A 17614-nucleotide genomic window follows, 5' to 3' on the forward strand; every position below is an offset into this window, starting at 1 on the left:
TAAGACTCATTTATTAATGTACTGTCTTCTTACTTAACAATGACAGGAAATATGAACTGATGCCCGAGACTTGAAGTGATTCGATCTTTTCCACTTTATTCTGCATTTTCATAATCAGATAAATGTAGACATCTACATGTATAAGCTGTGGCCTCTCAGCCAACAATGACGTCATTAGGCATGTCTATATCCACGACCATCGGTCCGTCTCCAGGTGTCAGGGAGAAGGTCTTGGTGGCCGCCACCTGGCCGTGGAACTTGACTTTGATCTCGTAGTTGCCATGGAAACCGCGGAAGTCGAACTCCTGCCCAGCTGGCGTCGTGGTGCCGTGATGCAGGGACAGGTTGGTGCGCCAGTCGGTGAAGACCAGCTGCCGCCAGCGGCGACCGGCCTCGTTGAGCTGTACCGACAAAGATTCAGAGCACGATAAGTAAAGCCCTAAGATCAAGGAAAAGCCTGTATTACATAAGCTGTACTCGAGTATACGTAGCCGTGCGTTAATACGAGAAAATTTCCAGATACATTGACATACATAATATGGCAACTATCCTTACCATGTAGAGAGCGTAACGTTTCGACCCAAAGGCAGTTAATGCTAAGAATGTGCTGTTCACTGTTATCGCGTCTATTGAGTCCTAAGAGTGGCTGCTCTGTAACTGTAACCTTTAATTTTTCTGTAAACATTTTGACATTATGATGACATCAAGGATATCTTAGATATATTGTTTTTTAAGTTATATTCACTGGCAATAGAAGTTTTAGGTTCGCCAAAATTCGCACTGCCAAAGGAGGACCACATGTGACATTTGAATGTTTATGACGACATCAATGATATGTTTGATACATAATTACAGGTTTGCGATAGCAAAACCTGTTCTGTTTTTGCATCCAAGGCAGGGGGCGGCCATGTTGGATGTGACCATTTTATTGGGAGGGGTGTTTTTTCGCTAATGGTGGGTGTGACTATTTTGACGGAGGGGTGTTTTTGTTGCTAGTTTTCTTTTTTTGTTTTCTTGCTAATTTTTCCTAGTTTTGGGTTAGGTGTGACCATTTTGACCGGAGGGGTAGTTTTTGCCACTAATTGTAGGTGTAAGAGATGAATGTTATTAGTGTGGTGGTGTTGTGACCTTGCCGTTGGCACAAATGGACACAAGGCCCACTGTACTAAAGGACGAGCAAGGTCCACTGAGCATCATGTTGTTGTGATCTTGTCGAAAAGTAAGGGACGACAAGATCCCCAACGATAGAGGGTTAATAAAGATTTGTTATTTAATGTGATGTTGGATTAGAAAGTGTTGGAATCGAAATTATTGGGGGTGTTTTTTGTCGCTAATGTTGGTTCCCTATATTTTTCCTAGTTTTGGGTTAGGTGTGACCATTTTGACCGGAGGGGTGGTTTTTGCCACTAATTTTAGGTGTAAGAGATTAATGTTATTAGTATGGTGGTGTTGTGACCTTGCCGTTGGCACAAATGGACACAAGGCCCACTGTACTAAAGGACGAGCAAGGTCCACTGAGCATCATGTTGTTGTGATCTTGTCGAAAAGTAAGGGACGACAAGATCCCCAACGATAGAGGGTTAATATAGATTTGTTATTTAATGTGATGTTGGATTAGAAAGTGTTGGAATTGATAATATTGGGGGTGGTTTTTGTCGCTAATGTTGGTTTCCAATCTTTTTTCCTAGTTTTGGGTTGGGTGTGACCATTTTGACCGGAGGGGTGGTTTTTGCCACTTATGTTAGGTGTAAGAGATGAATGTTATTAGTGTGGTGGTGTTGTGACCTTGCCGTTGGCACAAATGGACACAAGGCCCACTGTACTAAAGGACGAGCAAGGTCCACTGAGCATCATGTTGTTGTGGTCTTGTCGAAAAGTAAGGGACGACAAGATCCCCAACGATAGAGGGTTAATAAAGATTTGTTATTTAATGTGATGTTGGATTAGAAAGTGTTGGAATTGATAATATTGGGGGTGGTTTTTGTCGCTAATGTTGGTTTCCAATCTTTTTTCCTAGTTTTGGGTTGGGTGTGACCATTTTGACCGGAGGGGTGGTTTTTGCCACTTATGTTAGGTGTAAGAGATGAATGTTATTAGTGTGGTGGTGTTGTGACCTTGCCGTTGGCACAAATGGACACAAGGCCCACTGTACTAAAGGACGAGCAAGGTCCACTGAGCATCATGTTGTTGTGGTCTTGTCGAAAAGTAAGGGACGACAAGATCCCCAACGATAGAGGGTTAATATAGATTTGTTATTTAATGTGATGTTGAATTAGAAAGTGTAGGAGACGTGATCTTAAAGAACATGGCAGTTGTGGTCTTGTCAGAAATTTAGGGACGACAGCCACAAAAACCATGAACGATTAGTTTGTTTAATGGTGAGATGGCCAATTAGCTTTTGGAATAAAATTAAGTCAATTTTGAAATGGTAAATACTTAAGACCCTTTCCTTCTTACAATAGAGAATGGCCGATGTATAAATACGGTTTCTTTTAGATGCCGATTTAAAGACGACCACATCAAGGATAAAGAAATGACACAGAGACAAGGATTCCCGCATACTTACCAAGGGAGACGTAAACGTTATAACACTGACTGGTTGTGACTTCATAATGTTGGCTTACTACGATCCTTACTGAATGTCTCTATTGCTCTCTTGACCTTAACTTCCTAGTTCTACAAATCTCTCGTCTCCTGTTTTACTCTGCTCACACAACATTGATTACTTTATCTCTTCGCTGCAGTTCACTTAAACAAATGAATAACCGTCAAAGAATTATAGCACAACAATAGCAGACTAATTCTAAAGTAACCGTTCCAAGTTTGGTAAGGAGTTGCACTGTAACTTCTTGGACGTAAGTGACGGAGTGAAATGTTACTGCAGCTTGCAATTGCATACACATTTGTATTGGGTTTCTACCATTCGTACATCCGGTTTGATTTGAACTGTCGTCGACGAGGTTAATCACCTGTATTTTCTTTCATAACGTTATACATGCAAAATCAGCTTCTAAAAGTTGCACACTAAAATAAACAACAAATAGACAATACGTATTCGTTTGAATCAAATAAAGTGGACAACATGTGCACGCCAGTGTGTGGATTCTCTAAATCGTGTCAGGTAATGTCTGGTTGTAACAGCACAATCATGTAACACGGCTCTGATGCTGGTCCGGCAGTGGAAGGTCTCCGGCGACCTCCCCTGCTGCGGTGAGAGTCTGTGTGGGAAACGGCCAGATTGTTCCAGGCCTGGATTGTTCCTCCCTAGTGCACGTGGATACCGGGTGCCCCGGATGACCTTGTAGTCCGGTATAGGTGACCTGTGCAGGGATCGAGGAAAAAACGTACAGAAACATATCAACCTGAATGCTCTCTTCTTTGGTTCTTGTCATCTCTGAAGACGGTAGACAGCTTCGGTCGATTTAACCTCTTGAATTATTGACTTGAATTAGACTATTCCAAAATCATGATTGGCTTTTCTTTCTCAAAGTAGTTGGCGGTGGCGTGTTAGTCATGTAGTAGCTAGGTCCTACAGCCACAGGGAAACAAAATTTAGAATGTATGTGACACTGATTAGCTGTTTGACATATTTCTTAGTACCTACGAATATGGCGTGTTATACTTACTTCAAGGTTTTCGAGTTCGATTAAAAAAATAGAGCTCGAAATTCGCATTTTAGTACAGGTAAAATTGTACTAATTTTATCTTTAGCTAGGAAAACAACATTTGGAGTTAAATAGGCGTGAAACTAATAATTAAGCAATTTCACAATTTTGGGTCCCTAGGAATTTGACCTCTTATCCTGTAACTAAAGTGAGTGAAGAGTGAACGTGTAGGGCTCAAAATCTGCATGCTAGCACAGGTAAAATTGGAGTTGTGCAGGTAGTTTTGACGGACTTTTACTAATTTAGGCCCCCATTCCGTTGAGTTATCTGTGAAATCTTTGGTCGCTCATAAAAGGTTGCTGAAATTTGAGATTTTGGGTCGCCGTAGAGATTCCACTTGAGCACGTTTTCCAGGAGTTCGGCACTCTCACGGCGATCTGGTCAATTTTACGTTTTTTAATGGTATTTATTATATCTTCGAATTATTGTTTTATTGATTATAAATCTTTATAAGTATTCATAAATGTTTCTAACAAAAGGAAATACGAGAATACTATGTTTCAGAAGTTGTTCTGATCATTTGCAAACATTTCGAAAGTGACTGTCAAAAGAGATCATTTTTTGAATAGATTTGAAATATAGATAGCCAGATAGGTTTATTTCATATTTCGAAATATTTCGAACTAAAGATATGGGTCATTTGCCCCCGTAACCGTGTTGTGACTTGGAATGGGGTCCTTATGTCGCCGTGAGAGCGCGGCGAAAGCGCCGTCCAAGTGGAATGGGGGTATAACTAATATTAAGAATTGGACGAATGCGACGTATCCTTTTTTTCTACATTTGTAATTATGTTGAGCCCAACATACTGTTTGGCGCAATATATTGTGTTCGTATGGTTTCTTTCTCCTGTCAAATCTTGTTATCGACTCAGCTCGGTCGTCCCTGCACCAACTGAGCTGAAATTTGGTATACATGTAGAGTGGGTAAATACCCTGGGAGCCTTTTTAATTTTTTTCGATATTGACCTTGAAAGTGATTTTATTGAGGTTTTTCTGACCAAAAACGTACATTTTGGCCTCCTGTGCTCTGGAAATACATCCAAATGACCTGAAATTTGCTATGGTGGTACATTGAACAAATATTTAAAGAATCCCATTCGCACTTTCGGCATACAATACTTCGAAATACGATTTTAGAGGGTGTTTTGGGAAGAAGATCGGTTATTTTCCTCATATGGGGTCACTGACCTATAGGTCACATCTTTATTCATCTGGCCGGGTTGACTAATTCGGTCAGCCAATGAGAGAGTGCAGATTTATCAAGCTCAACCTGATTGGTTGAAATAGTCAATTTAATTAGGGGCACTACTAGTACTCTGACAGGTGCAGACACAACTTCACTACTCCCTGGCTCACATCCTTGTGTTGTACATGTAAGTTATTGTTGTGTCCTACTGAAGTTATGTAAGTGCAATTGAGAAGGTTAAAAACTTTTCTGGTGGTATTTTTCGACACACACAGTGTTTTTCTTATTTTAACACTGCATGGAAACAAAGATTTCTACAAGTTTGCAAGCTTGGACACTATGGTAAAACCTGACATTTCTTCGCTATGTACACGAATTTTCTACCCCTCTGTCACCAAGATTGGACACGAGTGCGCACAATAGTGCACAAAAAGTATCCAACGTTTCCCACCTTAGGAAACATCCCGTGTCGGGACGTTGACATTAACATTAACATTAACAATAGAGAGTTGTGAAGTGCGTGAAAATTTACGTTGAGCAAGGAGGCCCTTGCTTTGAGTAGTTGTTTAAAGTTTTTGGCTAAAAATGACGTAAATCAGTAAGAATTTTCAACCTTCTTGCGTAAACCCCTGTTACATGTCTACACTATCGGGCCGCGGGGAAGTCTTGAATATCGGCGCTGATCGATAGCGCATTAAACAAAATGTGTGGCGTAGCGTTGTACTAGAAAAATAATAGCATATGAATCTGGGTGCCTGGAAGAGCCCATCCATGCATAGGGTTTCAAATTGGGAGAGATCCATTCTGACTGGTCAATTCAATTCAATTATTCATCCAAATACCAACATTGCAGACATACAACAAACTTTAGCCTCTATGCCACAGTCGCTTTTTGCGTGGGGAGGGAAATGGGCGAAACATGTTGCATTTGCTCCCGCAAATGTTGCCTTTCTAGTTTTTTATGTTTTTTACACGTGGACAAATGCGACGTATCATTTTTCTACATTTTTAATTTATCTTCAGCTAATTCTACAATTGTTGGGGGTTGAGGTTTTCAAACGTGGACAAAGGAGATGTACTGGAATTAGTTTTGGCATTTTTACGTTTGTCAGGCGTAAAATGTTAATACGTGGATTATACATGCGACGTATAATTTTTTCTAACTACAAAACTAATTCTAAATTAATTTGTCGGGGGGGGGGTGCACATTTTCATACTTGACAAAAAGATGTACTAGAATTGCATTTCTACGTTTTTCGGGCATATGATTTATGGTTTTCATACGTGGACGATGGGACGTACTGTTTTTTTTTGTACATTTGTACTTTGTCTTCAGTTAATGCTACATTTGTCGGGGGTGAGATGTACTGGAATTAGTTTTGGAATTTCTACATCTGTCAGGCGTATGATTTTCATACGTGGACGAGTGCGACGTATTATTATTTTTTACATTTGTAGTTTTTCTACTGTAACAGTCTACATTTGTCGGGGATGTAGATTTTTAAATGTGTACAAATAAGTTGTATTGGAATTAGTTCTTATACGTGGACATGCGACATACTAGAATTAGTTCTGGAATTTCAACGTTTGTATGGCACATGATTTTGAAACGTGGATGAATGCGACGTATTTCTAAATTCTAGGCTGCTAAGTTATTGCTCATTTTTCATCAAACCTAAAAAGTTTCAATAACACTTTTAACAGCAATTCTGAATATCAAACATACGTCGAGATGGTTTCGAAAATGGCTACTTGCCGAAATCTCTACCTTGCCATGAAAGGTATCTGAAATGACCACAAAAGCGTAACGTTAACATAAAAACTGAAAAGACCTACCTGCACAAAAACAGAAACAGACGCCTCTTCCCTCGGTTCTGTACAGATCGGCTCTGGTGTTATTTGTCCTTCCAGTCTCAGAATCTAAATTTCCATAGTCGAGTCCTGTCTGCGGAACGTGTAACAACTTTTCCTGCCTTGCAGATTAATGAACAAACGTCTGGTGTTGCTATTTTCAAACAGTCCATATTCTTCCAGTCTCTTCTGGCCGTGCTTCCCCGTTGTTGTTTCCACTGCTGACATGGAGGTGATACATCCCTTCTTGCTCACCATGTTGTCACAACTTTCGATTAGAGTTTAGAAATCTCCATATTATCGCTAGAAATGAGTTGTTTTCTAACACAAGAAACGCCCTTTGTTCTCATACGTCTAGACACTGTGGCCACGGTACTAGACTGTGCAGCTGTGTCCTTCTGTCCGCCCACCAGACCAGTACCCTGTAACTGATACTCCCATGGGTGCATCCATGTTGCTGTGCCTGGAGAAGTCATTAACTCGGAAACAGGGCTTAAAATTGATACCCAGTCAAAGTTTCCATCACAATGGCACCATCCCAACTTTGCTAACATGTCATACCATTTGTGGTCTATATCTATATACTATATTGCCTAAAAGACCTAAAATTTGGTCATAACAAGATGTAACATTGACGATGGATTAAGGGCAAGAGTAACGGATTATGGTTAGGGTTATGGATTAATTAAGGTTATGGTGACGGATTAAGGGTAAGGATGACAGATTAAGGGAAAAGGTGACGGATTAGGTTATCGGGTGACAGATTAACGGCTATGGTGACGGATTAAGGGTTATGGCGACGTGACTGATTGAGGGCAACCACTGTGAGGGATCAAGGCTTTCGTGACAAATTAAGGGTTATGGAGACGGATTAAGAGCAAGGATGGATGATGAAGGTCAAGGGCAACGGATTAAGGGCCAGGGTGACGGATTAAGGGAAAGGATGGCGGATTAAGGGAATTGATTACAGATTGAGGGTAAGGATGGCGGATAAGGGGAAATGATTACAGCTTAAGGGAAAGGTAACGGATTAAGGACTAAGTTGACGGATTAAGGGTAAAGATGACGGATTAAGGGAAATGATTACAGATTAAGCGAAAGGGTGACGGGTTAAGGATTGTGGTGACGGATTAAGGGCAAAGGTCGCGGATTAAGGGCTATAATGATGGTTTAAGGGTGATGGTGACGGATTAAGAGCAAAGATGGCTGATGAAGGTCAAGGGCAACGGATTAAGGGCTAGGGTAACGGATTAAGGGATAAAGTGACAGATTAAGGGTAAGAATGGCGGATTAAAGGAAATTAGTACAGATTATGGGAAAGGGTAACAGATTAAGGGCTAGGTTGATGAATTAAGGGTAAGGATGGCGGATTAAGGGAAATGATTACAGATCAAGGCGAAGGGTAACGGATTAAGGGCTAAGTTGACGAATTAAGGGTAAGGATGGCGGATTAAGGGACATGATTACAAATCAAGGCGAAGGGTAACGGATTAAGGACTAAGGCGACGGATTAAGGGTAAGGATGGCGGATTAAGGGAAATTATTACAGATTAAGGGCAAGGATGACGGATTAAAGAGGAATGATAACAGATTAAGTGAAAGAGTGATGGATTAAGGATTGTGGTGACGGATTAAGGGCAAAGGTCGCGGATTAAGGGCTATGGTGACGGTTTAAGGGTGATGGTGACGGATTAAGGGGAAGGATGGCTGATGAAGGTCAAGGGCAACGGATTAAGGGCTAGGGTGACGGATTAAGGGATAAAGTGACAGATTAAGGGTAAGGATGGCGGATTAAGGGAAATGAGTACAGATTATGGGAAAAGTTAACGGATTAAGGACTAAGGTGACGAATTAAGGATAAGAATGGCGGATTAAGGGAAATGAGTACAGATTAAGGCAAAGGGTAACGGAGTAAGGACTAAGGCGACGGATTAAGGGTAAGGATGGCGGATTAAGGGAAATCATTACAGATTAAGGGCAAGGATGACGGATTAAAGAGGAATGATAACAGATTAAGTGAAAGAGTGATGGATTAAGGATTGTGGTGACGGATTAAGGGCAAAGGTCGCGGATTAAGGGCTATGGTGACGGTTTAAGGGTGATGGTGACGGATTAAGGGGAAGGATGGCTGATGAAGGTCAAGGGCAACGGATTAAGGGCTAGGGTGACGGATTAAGGGATAAAGTGACAGATTAAGGGTAAGGATGGCGGATTAAGGGAAATGAGTACAGATTATGGGAAAAGTTAACGGATTAAGGACTAAGGTGACGAATTAAGGATAAGAATGGCGGATTAAGGGAAATGAGTACAGATTAAGGCAAAGGGTAACGGAGTAAGGACTAAGGCGACGGATTAAGGGTAAGAATGGCGGATTAAGGGAAATGAGTACAGATTAAGGCAAAGGGTAACAGAGTAAAGACTAAGGCGACGGATTAAGGGTAAGAATGGCGGATTAAGGGAAATAATTACAGATTAAGGGAAAGGGTAAAGGACTAAGGTGACGAATTAAGGGTAAGAATGGCGGATTAAGGGAAATGAGTACAGATTAAGGCAAAGGGTAACGGAGTAAAGACTAAGGCGACGGATTAAGGGTAAGAATGGCGGATTAAGGGAAATAATTACAGATCAAGGGAAAGGGTAAAGGACTAAGGTGACGAATTAAGGGTAAGAATGGCGGATTAAGGGAAATGAGTACAGATTAAGGCAAAGGGTTGCGGAGTAAAGACTAAGGCGACGGATTAAGGGTAAGAATGGCGGATTAAGGGAAATGAGTACAGATTAAGGGAAAGGGTAACGGATTAAGGACTAAGGTGACGGATTAAGGGTAATGATGGCGAATTAAGGGAAATGAGTACAGATTAAGCGAAAGGGTAACGGATTAAGGACTAAGGTGACGGATTAAGGGTAATGATGGCGGATTAAGGGAAATGATTACAGATTGAGTGTAAGGATGGCGGATTAAGGGAAATGAGTACAGATTAAGGCAAAGGGTAACGGATTAAGGACTAAGGTGACGGATTAAGGGTAATGATGGCGGATTAAGGGAAATGATTACAGATTGAGTGTAAGGATGGCGGATTAAGGGAAATGAGTACAGATTAAGGGAAAGGGTAACGGATTAAGGACTAAGGCGACGGATAAAGGGTAAAGATGCCGGATTAGGGGAAATGAGTACAGATTAAGGGAAAGGGTGACGGATTAAGGACTAAGGTGACGGATTAAGGGTAAGGATGGCGGATTAAGGGAAATGATTACAGATTAAGGGCAAGGATGACGGATAAAGAGGAACGATCACAGATTAAGTAAAAGGGCGACGGATTAAGGATTGTGGTGACGGATTAAGGGCAAAGGTCGCGGATTAAGGGCTATGGTGACGGTTTAAGGATGATGGTGAGAGATTAAGAGCTATGATGACGGGATAAGGACAACGCTGAGGGATTAAAGGCTTTCGTGACAGATATAAGGGGCAAGGGTGACAGACTTGGGTCTCTGCTGACATATTAATGTTTATGATAACGGTTTAAGGGCAATAGTGACGGATTCACTTCACAAATCACCATGCAGCGCAGATGACAGCTTCTTCAAATAATGTACATCTTTGTCTAAGCTTCCTGCACACCATAGTGCATGGTAATATATCGTTACTGTATTCTGCAATCCTGTTTGAAAGATTTCTTAACAAAAACACCCCTGCAGTTCCGTGGCAAGCTGCTAAGGGACCGAAACTTACCCCACTTCTTTCTTACGTGAAATTCAAAAGTGGGGTAATTATGCAAAAGGTTTTAGTGAAAATGTTCTTTTCAACTGAAGGTACCACAGGAAAAGTACAACGTAGACGGATTAAGAGCAAGGATGGATGATGAAGGTCAAGGGCAACGGATTAAGGGCCAGGGTGACGGATTAAGGGAAAGGATGGCGGATTAAGGGAATTGATTACAGATTGAGGGTAAGGATGGCGGATAAGGGGAAATGATTACAGCTTAAGGGAAAGGTAACGGATTAAGGACTAAGTTGACGGATTAAGGGTAAAGATGACGGATTAAGGGAAATGATTACAGATTAAGCGAAAGGGTGACGGGTTAAGGATTGTGGTGACGGATTAAGGGCAAAGGTCGCGGATTAAGGGCTATAATGATGGTTTAAGGGTGATGGTGACGGATTAAGAGCAAAGATGGCTGATGAAGGTCAAGGGCAACGGATTAAGGGCTAGGGTAACGGATTAAGGGATAAAGTGACAGATTAAGGGTAAGAATGGCGGATTAAAGGAAATTAGTACAGATTATGGGAAAGGGTAACAGATTAAGGGCTAGGTTGATGAATTAAGGGTAAGGATGGCGGATTAAGGGAAATGATTACAGATCAAGGCGAAGGGTAACGGATTAAGGGCTAAGTTGACGAATTAAGGGTAAGGATGGCGGATTAAGGGACATGATTACAAATCAAGGCGAAGGGTAACGGATTAAGGACTAAGGCGACGGATTAAGGGTAAGGATGGCGGATTAAGGGAAATTATTACAGATTAAGGGCAAGGATGACGGATTAAAGAGGAATGATAACAGATTAAGTGAAAGAGTGATGGATTAAGGATTGTGGTGACGGATTAAGGGCAAAGGTCGCGGATTAAGGGCTATGGTGACGGTTTAAGGGTGATGGTGACGGATTAAGGGGAAGGATGGCTGATGAAGGTCAAGGGCAACGGATTAAGGGCTAGGGTGACGGATTAAGGGATAAAGTGACAGATTAAGGGTAAGGATGGCGGATTAAGTGAAATGAGTACAGATTATGGGAAAAGTTAACGGATTAAGGACTAAGGTGACGAATTAAGGATAAGAATGGCGGATTAAGGGAAATGAGTACAGATTAAGGCAAAGGGTAACGGAGTAAGGACTAAGGCGACGGATTAAGGGTAAGGATGGCGGATTAAGGGAAATCATTACAGATTAAGGGCAAGGATGACGGATTAAAGAGGAATGATAACAGATTAAGTGAAAGAGTGATGGATTAAGGATTGTGGTGACGGATTAAGGGCAAAGGTCGCGGATTAAGGGCTATGGTGACGGTTTAAGGGTGATGGTGACGGATTAAGGGGAAGGATGGCTGATGAAGGTCAAGGGCAACGGATTAAGGGCTAGGGTGACGGATTAAGGGATAAAGTGACAGATTAAGGGTAAGGATGGCGGATTAAGGGAAATGAGTACAGATTATGGGAAAAGTTAACGGATTAAGGACTAAGGTGACGAATTAAGGATAAGAATGGCGGATTAAGGGAAATGAGTACAGATTAAGGCAAAGGGTAACGGAGTAAGGACTAAGGCGACGGATTAAGGGTAAGAATGGCGGATTAAGGGAAATGAGTACAGATTAAGGCAAAGGGTAACAGAGTAAAGACTAAGGCGACGGATTAAGGGTAAGAATGGCGGATTAAGGGAAATAATTACAGATTAAGGGAAAGGGTAAAGGACTAAGGTGACGAATTAAGGGTAAGAATGGCGGATTAAGGGAAATGAGTACAGATTAAGGCAAAGGGTTGCGGAGTAAAGACTAAGGCGACGGATTAAGGGTAAGAATGGCGGATTAAGGGAAATGAGTACAGATTAAGGGAAAGGGTAACGGATTAAGGACTAAGGTGACGGATTAAGGGTAATGATGGCGAATTAAGGGAAATGAGTACAGATTAAGCGAAAGGGTAACGGATTAAGGACTAAGGTGACGGATTAAGGGTAATGATGGCGGATTAAGGGAAATGATTACAGATTGAGTGTAAGGATGGCGGATTAAGGGAAATGAGTACAGATTAAGGCAAAGGGTAACGGATTAAGGACTAAGGTGACGGATTAAGGGTAATGATGGCGGATTAAGGGAAATGATTACAGATTGAGTGTAAGGATGGCGGATTAAGGGAAATGAGTACAGATTAAGGGAAAGGGTAACGGATTAAGGACTAAGGCGACGGATAAAGGGTAAAGATGCCGGATTAGGGGAAATGAGTACAGATTAAGGGAAAGGGTGACGGATTAAGGACTAAGGTGACGGATTAAGGGTAAGGATGGCGGATTAAGGGAAATGATTACAGATTAAGGGCAAGGATGACGGATAAAGAGGAACGATCACAGATTAAGTAAAAGGGCGACGGATTAAGGATTGTGGTGACGGATTAAGGGCAAAGGTCGCGGATTAAGGGCTATGGTGACGGTTTAAGGATGATGGTGAGAGATTAAGAGCTATGATGACGGGATAAGGACAACGCTGAGGGATTAAAGGCTTTCGTGACAGATATAAGGGGCAAGGGTGACAGACTTGGGTCTCTGCTGACATATTAATGTTTATGATAACGGTTTAAGGGCAATAGTGACGGATTCACTTCACAAATCACCATGCAGCGCAGATGACAGCTTCTTCAAATAATGTACATCTTTGTCTAAGCTTCCTGCACACCATAGTGCATGGTAATATATCGTTACTGTATTCTGCAATCCTGTTTGAAAGATTTCTTAACAAAAACACCCCTGCAGTTCCGTGGCAAGCTGCTAAGGGACCGAAACTTACCCCACTTCTTTCTTACGTGAAATTCAAAAGTGGGGTAATTATGCAAAAGGTTTTAGTGAAAATGTTCTTTTCAACTGAAGGTACCACAGGAAAAGTACATTCTCCCAAGGGGGTGGGTTTTACAAAAATATTCCATTTCAGAACAGTCAGTTTTTAAGATTTTGCAGGGGATAGAGATGAAGTGAAATATGACGTATTTTAACTATTTACTTTACAACTGTTACCTTTCTAGTTATGTTCATTTCCCCCCACATTAGTTACACTGAAACGCAAACCTGTTCATATTTGCTGAACAAGCTAATATTTATCTCTAGTTTTGTACAGAACCTCAACGTTATCTCCACTGGCAATTGCAGTTAAAGGATCGCCAAAATTCGCAATGCCAAAGGAGGACCACAGAAGGATTCCTTCTACGGCCGGGTGGCTGAAGGTGACCCGCAAGGCGTCCTCGTAACCCGTCGCCCTCTCCAACTCGTCTAGCTCGGCTACGGTCATCTCCGTTACCCAGATGGGCAGGCCGGCAGTGGCCAAAAGGTCCAAGCGACTCTGTAAAGGAAAAAATTGAGTCTTGTAAACTCAGTTTATGATCTCAAATGTGTACATTAATCATTTTAGATGATAAATTGTATTTGCTGTATATTTGGAAGATAAATTTTGACGTCAATATGAAAATACCTAAAAGGCAATCGTTGGTGTATATGTTGATAAGTATTCTCTAAATCCTTTGCAAGGTCAAGGAAAATTTCCAAAGGTTATGACATCGAAACAGTACCTTAAGAAGGACGGGGTCTGGTCGGCTTTTGAAGTGTCCCTGAGCTCCGATCGCTTCGACTGGAGCTCCGTTAGCGAGGAACTCCTCAGCCTGGTGCACGTAGGCCTGTGGAAAACACAATGATGACCATCGTTTATCTCTTGCATGCATACCCAGGCTTTACAATTTCTTTTGAATGTATATACACATATTCTCTCTCTCTCTCTCTCTCTCTCTCTCTCTCTCTCTCTGTCTCTCTCTCTGTCTCTCTCTCTCTCTGTCTCTCTCTCTGTCTCTCTCTCTCTCTCTCTCTCTCTCTCTCTCTCTCTCTCTCTATATATATATATATATATATATATATATATATATATATATATATATATATAAAAGATTACACATGATCTGTGCAAGGCACTGGGCACTCAACTAATAAGAAGCTGGTTACACAACTTTATGTGTAACTCTAAAATGATTAGCAAATGTATATATAGGAAAGGCAGAATTTTCAAAATAAACCATGTTTACTTGTACTCTTCGATGCTACGTATCAAAGAGCAGACGGATAGATGCAACACAGTATTGATTTTTTCCGTCGCCATATCTATGCAAATATGCTGTGATAAAGGTAAGTCAATCGTTGTCAGAAAAGGATGACTTTTATTATAATTAGACAATGTAGCAGACTAGATCCACGAACCTGTGTCATCGCACCACTGTTGATGACACCGTAGTCGTTGAGGAAGAGTTTGACACCAGGGTCCTTCTCCTTCACCTTCTGGAACATCTCGTACCGGATCTGTGGGTTTCCCGTTTTCTCCACGAAGAAGTTTCCGTGCAGCATCTCGTTGTTGATGTCCCAATGCTGCAACCTGGCACAGCGTGAGGAAAGAGAATATTGCCCACAAATCGATTATTACAATACTTTATAATGAGCTTTGTGGCAAATTCTCAAGTGTCTGATCTTGATGCTAGATTTGAGAAGATGGTTGCAAAAGCTTCGTTTCTTCAAAATACAATGTGCGAAATAGCACCAGAACGTCTTAGTTTATCCGGATCCCGTCTCCCTAAAATAGATTAAGACCTTTGATTAAGACTGATGTACAATGCAGTGTTTTCGAAGCTGAGGTTGGTTGGGAAGATGGTGCCCTTTTTATCAAATCGTGAAGATTATGACATATTTCCGAGAGTAGGGTTTTCTGTTAAGTGTTCTCAGAAGGTTGAATTAGTTCAATAATGCTTGTGTGTGGTAGGCTTCCTTCTATCTAGGGGGTGAGAATACCACTATCTAGGTATCATGGCCCTGGACCACGTCTTGTGTGGCTTGTAAATCCTGACCTAGCATGGCAAGTCCCGTTCATATTAAGGACATATGCAGGTAGAATGGTTCTGGGGCTTTATGGTACTTAATGATACTTGTGTGTATTGTGAAATGATTCAAATAAAAGGGTTTACCTCCCAGCATACCGACCCACGACGTCATCAACCCGTTTCCAGCACTTCTGCTCCAGCTCTGACCCGGAGTACGCCGGCAGCCAGGTGGGGACATGGGTGTCCCCGGTTCCCCAGAACACATTGTGCCCGCGAATCGGTATCCTGGTCAGGCAATGGTTGAAAAAAGATCAGCAAAAGCAACCATAAACAAGTGTACCATATATTTGCATATTATTGTTCACAATCCCTGTTTATGCCTCAGTCACATTTGAACCAGTGCCCGTAAGGAGTGTAGCCCCCTAAAGCCATACATGTGTCCCGGTGAAGAAGGGAACTTCTCGGTGCTCTCACGATTACCTTATGGCGTCTATTTGTTACCAGGTCCCGGGGTTATTTAAACTCTGAGTTTACGAAAATAATCCCGACCGCTAGTTGTTACGCCCGATTGTGCCAAAAACAGCCCGTAAACTATTCGCGGCGTGGCCCTTTTTTCCAATTGTGACCGTAGCAATAAGCAAGTTTTCAAAAAAATGGAAAAGTAAATAGTGAACTTACTCTCAAAGTTTTTTTTAACGGAAACGGTGATCTTAATTGCTATAAGTTCATTAAGATTTCACATTGTAAGAATGTATACGCAAAGACATGCTATTGTTTACACGAGTACATATCCATGCCACTACAGTATAGGATTACAACTCACCCTCGACTCACAAGCAGTGCGATCGTTGGATCTGCCCAGTCGAACGTCAACTGTCCCTAAGACGAAACAAAGAATCAATATGAACAGCTAGTTAAAGGGCGCCAGACATATGGAAAAATAGCTGAAATAGATATAAACATGAAAAATATACCTATAGTGCAGTTAGTTGAACGTTCTTGTAATCAATTTGGACCATGAATAAAGTTTATACAGCTTCTCAAGGTTGTTGTTCTTGGAAAGCTCGAGGGCCCGCGGCGAAAAAATTCCATCGGCGGTCACGTGATGCCGTGACGTAACCGGCTGGCTCTCACTCATTGGGCCCGTTATCCGCGCGCTAGTTTCGCAATCACAACAACATGGACAGGGACGATCTGGAAAACTTTTCTGACTCCTCGTCCAGCGAGGACTGTGTCTGTGAGGAGATCGACTCTGACTCGGGACCCGAGGATGCCGTAGGAGCCCTTTACCATACAGATTCGAACCGTACCTGTCGGATGAGCAGTCGGATGAGGCGAATTCTGACAGCGACGAAGATGCCGACCCCGGAGCCGCTGGCGGGCATGGCGGTGAAGTTGACGCGCAAGGCGGTGGATTTCCGGGCGAGATTCCTATGGATGTCGAAAGGCTTCGAAATACTGAATGGTAAGTAACGCTCAGATATTGTTGCTTACATTTTTATGATAGGATGGAGATTACATGCTATGGCCTATTTGGGGAGAGGTATTTACGATGTTTTTAGCCTTTTCGTCACATGCCGGTGAAAGTGCACACGCCTCGCGATGAGTGTAGCGACTTATGAAGGGGCACTGTCATTATTTTCTGGTCTTTGTCGCCCGCCAATGCCTGTAACTACCTTCATCCGTATTCTCTCTTAGGTCATCTTTATGAAAGAATAAGAAAGTAACACATGAAATATCAACAAAGATAGCCCAAAACTTGTTGTTGTAAATCAAGGTAAACAACATGGCGACCCACGCTGTTAATTAGCATATGGAAATAACTCCAACCTTCTATGTCACTACCGACAGTTCAAGGAAACGCGGTGTTTTCAACGCATTCTTATTACGTTTTTACAAGTTTCAAGACTATTCTCAATTTGTTTCGGGGTTTGGCCTTTCAGGTGCTCTTGTGAGGGATGCGTGAACAGGCCGACGGTCAGGGAAAGCGTATGCTGCCGCGAGCAGATGCGTGTGTGTGAGCGGAGAGAGAAGCACCCCGGCGTTGTCTGCATCACTCAGCACCGCGGCTTTGCTCAAGTGTGTCTGAGCGAGGATGTCCTCGAAACAGCCTACCTTGCCCTCCGGGAGGACCACGCGGTCAACTTTGGAAATGAGTGAGTACGCAAACAATAAACAATACATGAAAAATACTGAATGGAATAAGGTAGTTGGGCAACCTTTGCGGTCTGTGTTTTAGCCAAACCAATGAACAAATAAATGACAATCTCCTGTATTATAACATGATCATGTACGTAACATCTACTAT

General features: G+C 42.1%; 1 protein-coding gene across 1 annotated transcript; it reads right to left on the reverse strand.

Annotated features, from left to right (window-relative positions):
• Window positions 1-75: 75 nt before the first annotated feature.
• LOC136420687 (anti-sigma-I factor RsgI6-like) lies at window positions 76-17544 on the reverse strand. Its single transcript, XM_066407763.1, has 8 exons — window positions 17137-17544; window positions 16617-16754; window positions 16130-16185; window positions 15451-15591; window positions 14696-14867; window positions 14020-14124; window positions 13575-13793; window positions 76-401 (listed from the first exon to the last, which is right to left on the reverse strand). Exons 2-8 carry the CDS (start codon window positions 16689-16691, stop codon window positions 156-158), a joined length of 1014 nt encoding a protein of 337 aa, XP_066263860.1. The 5' UTR covers window positions 16692-16754; window positions 17137-17544; the 3' UTR covers window positions 76-155.
• Window positions 17545-17614: the final 70 nt, after the last annotated feature.

This window comes from Branchiostoma lanceolatum, chromosome 1 (genome assembly GCF_035083965.1).
Source record: "Branchiostoma lanceolatum isolate klBraLanc5 chromosome 1, klBraLanc5.hap2, whole genome shotgun sequence".
NCBI classification, from domain to species: domain Eukaryota; kingdom Metazoa; phylum Chordata; class Leptocardii; order Amphioxiformes; family Branchiostomatidae; genus Branchiostoma; species Branchiostoma lanceolatum.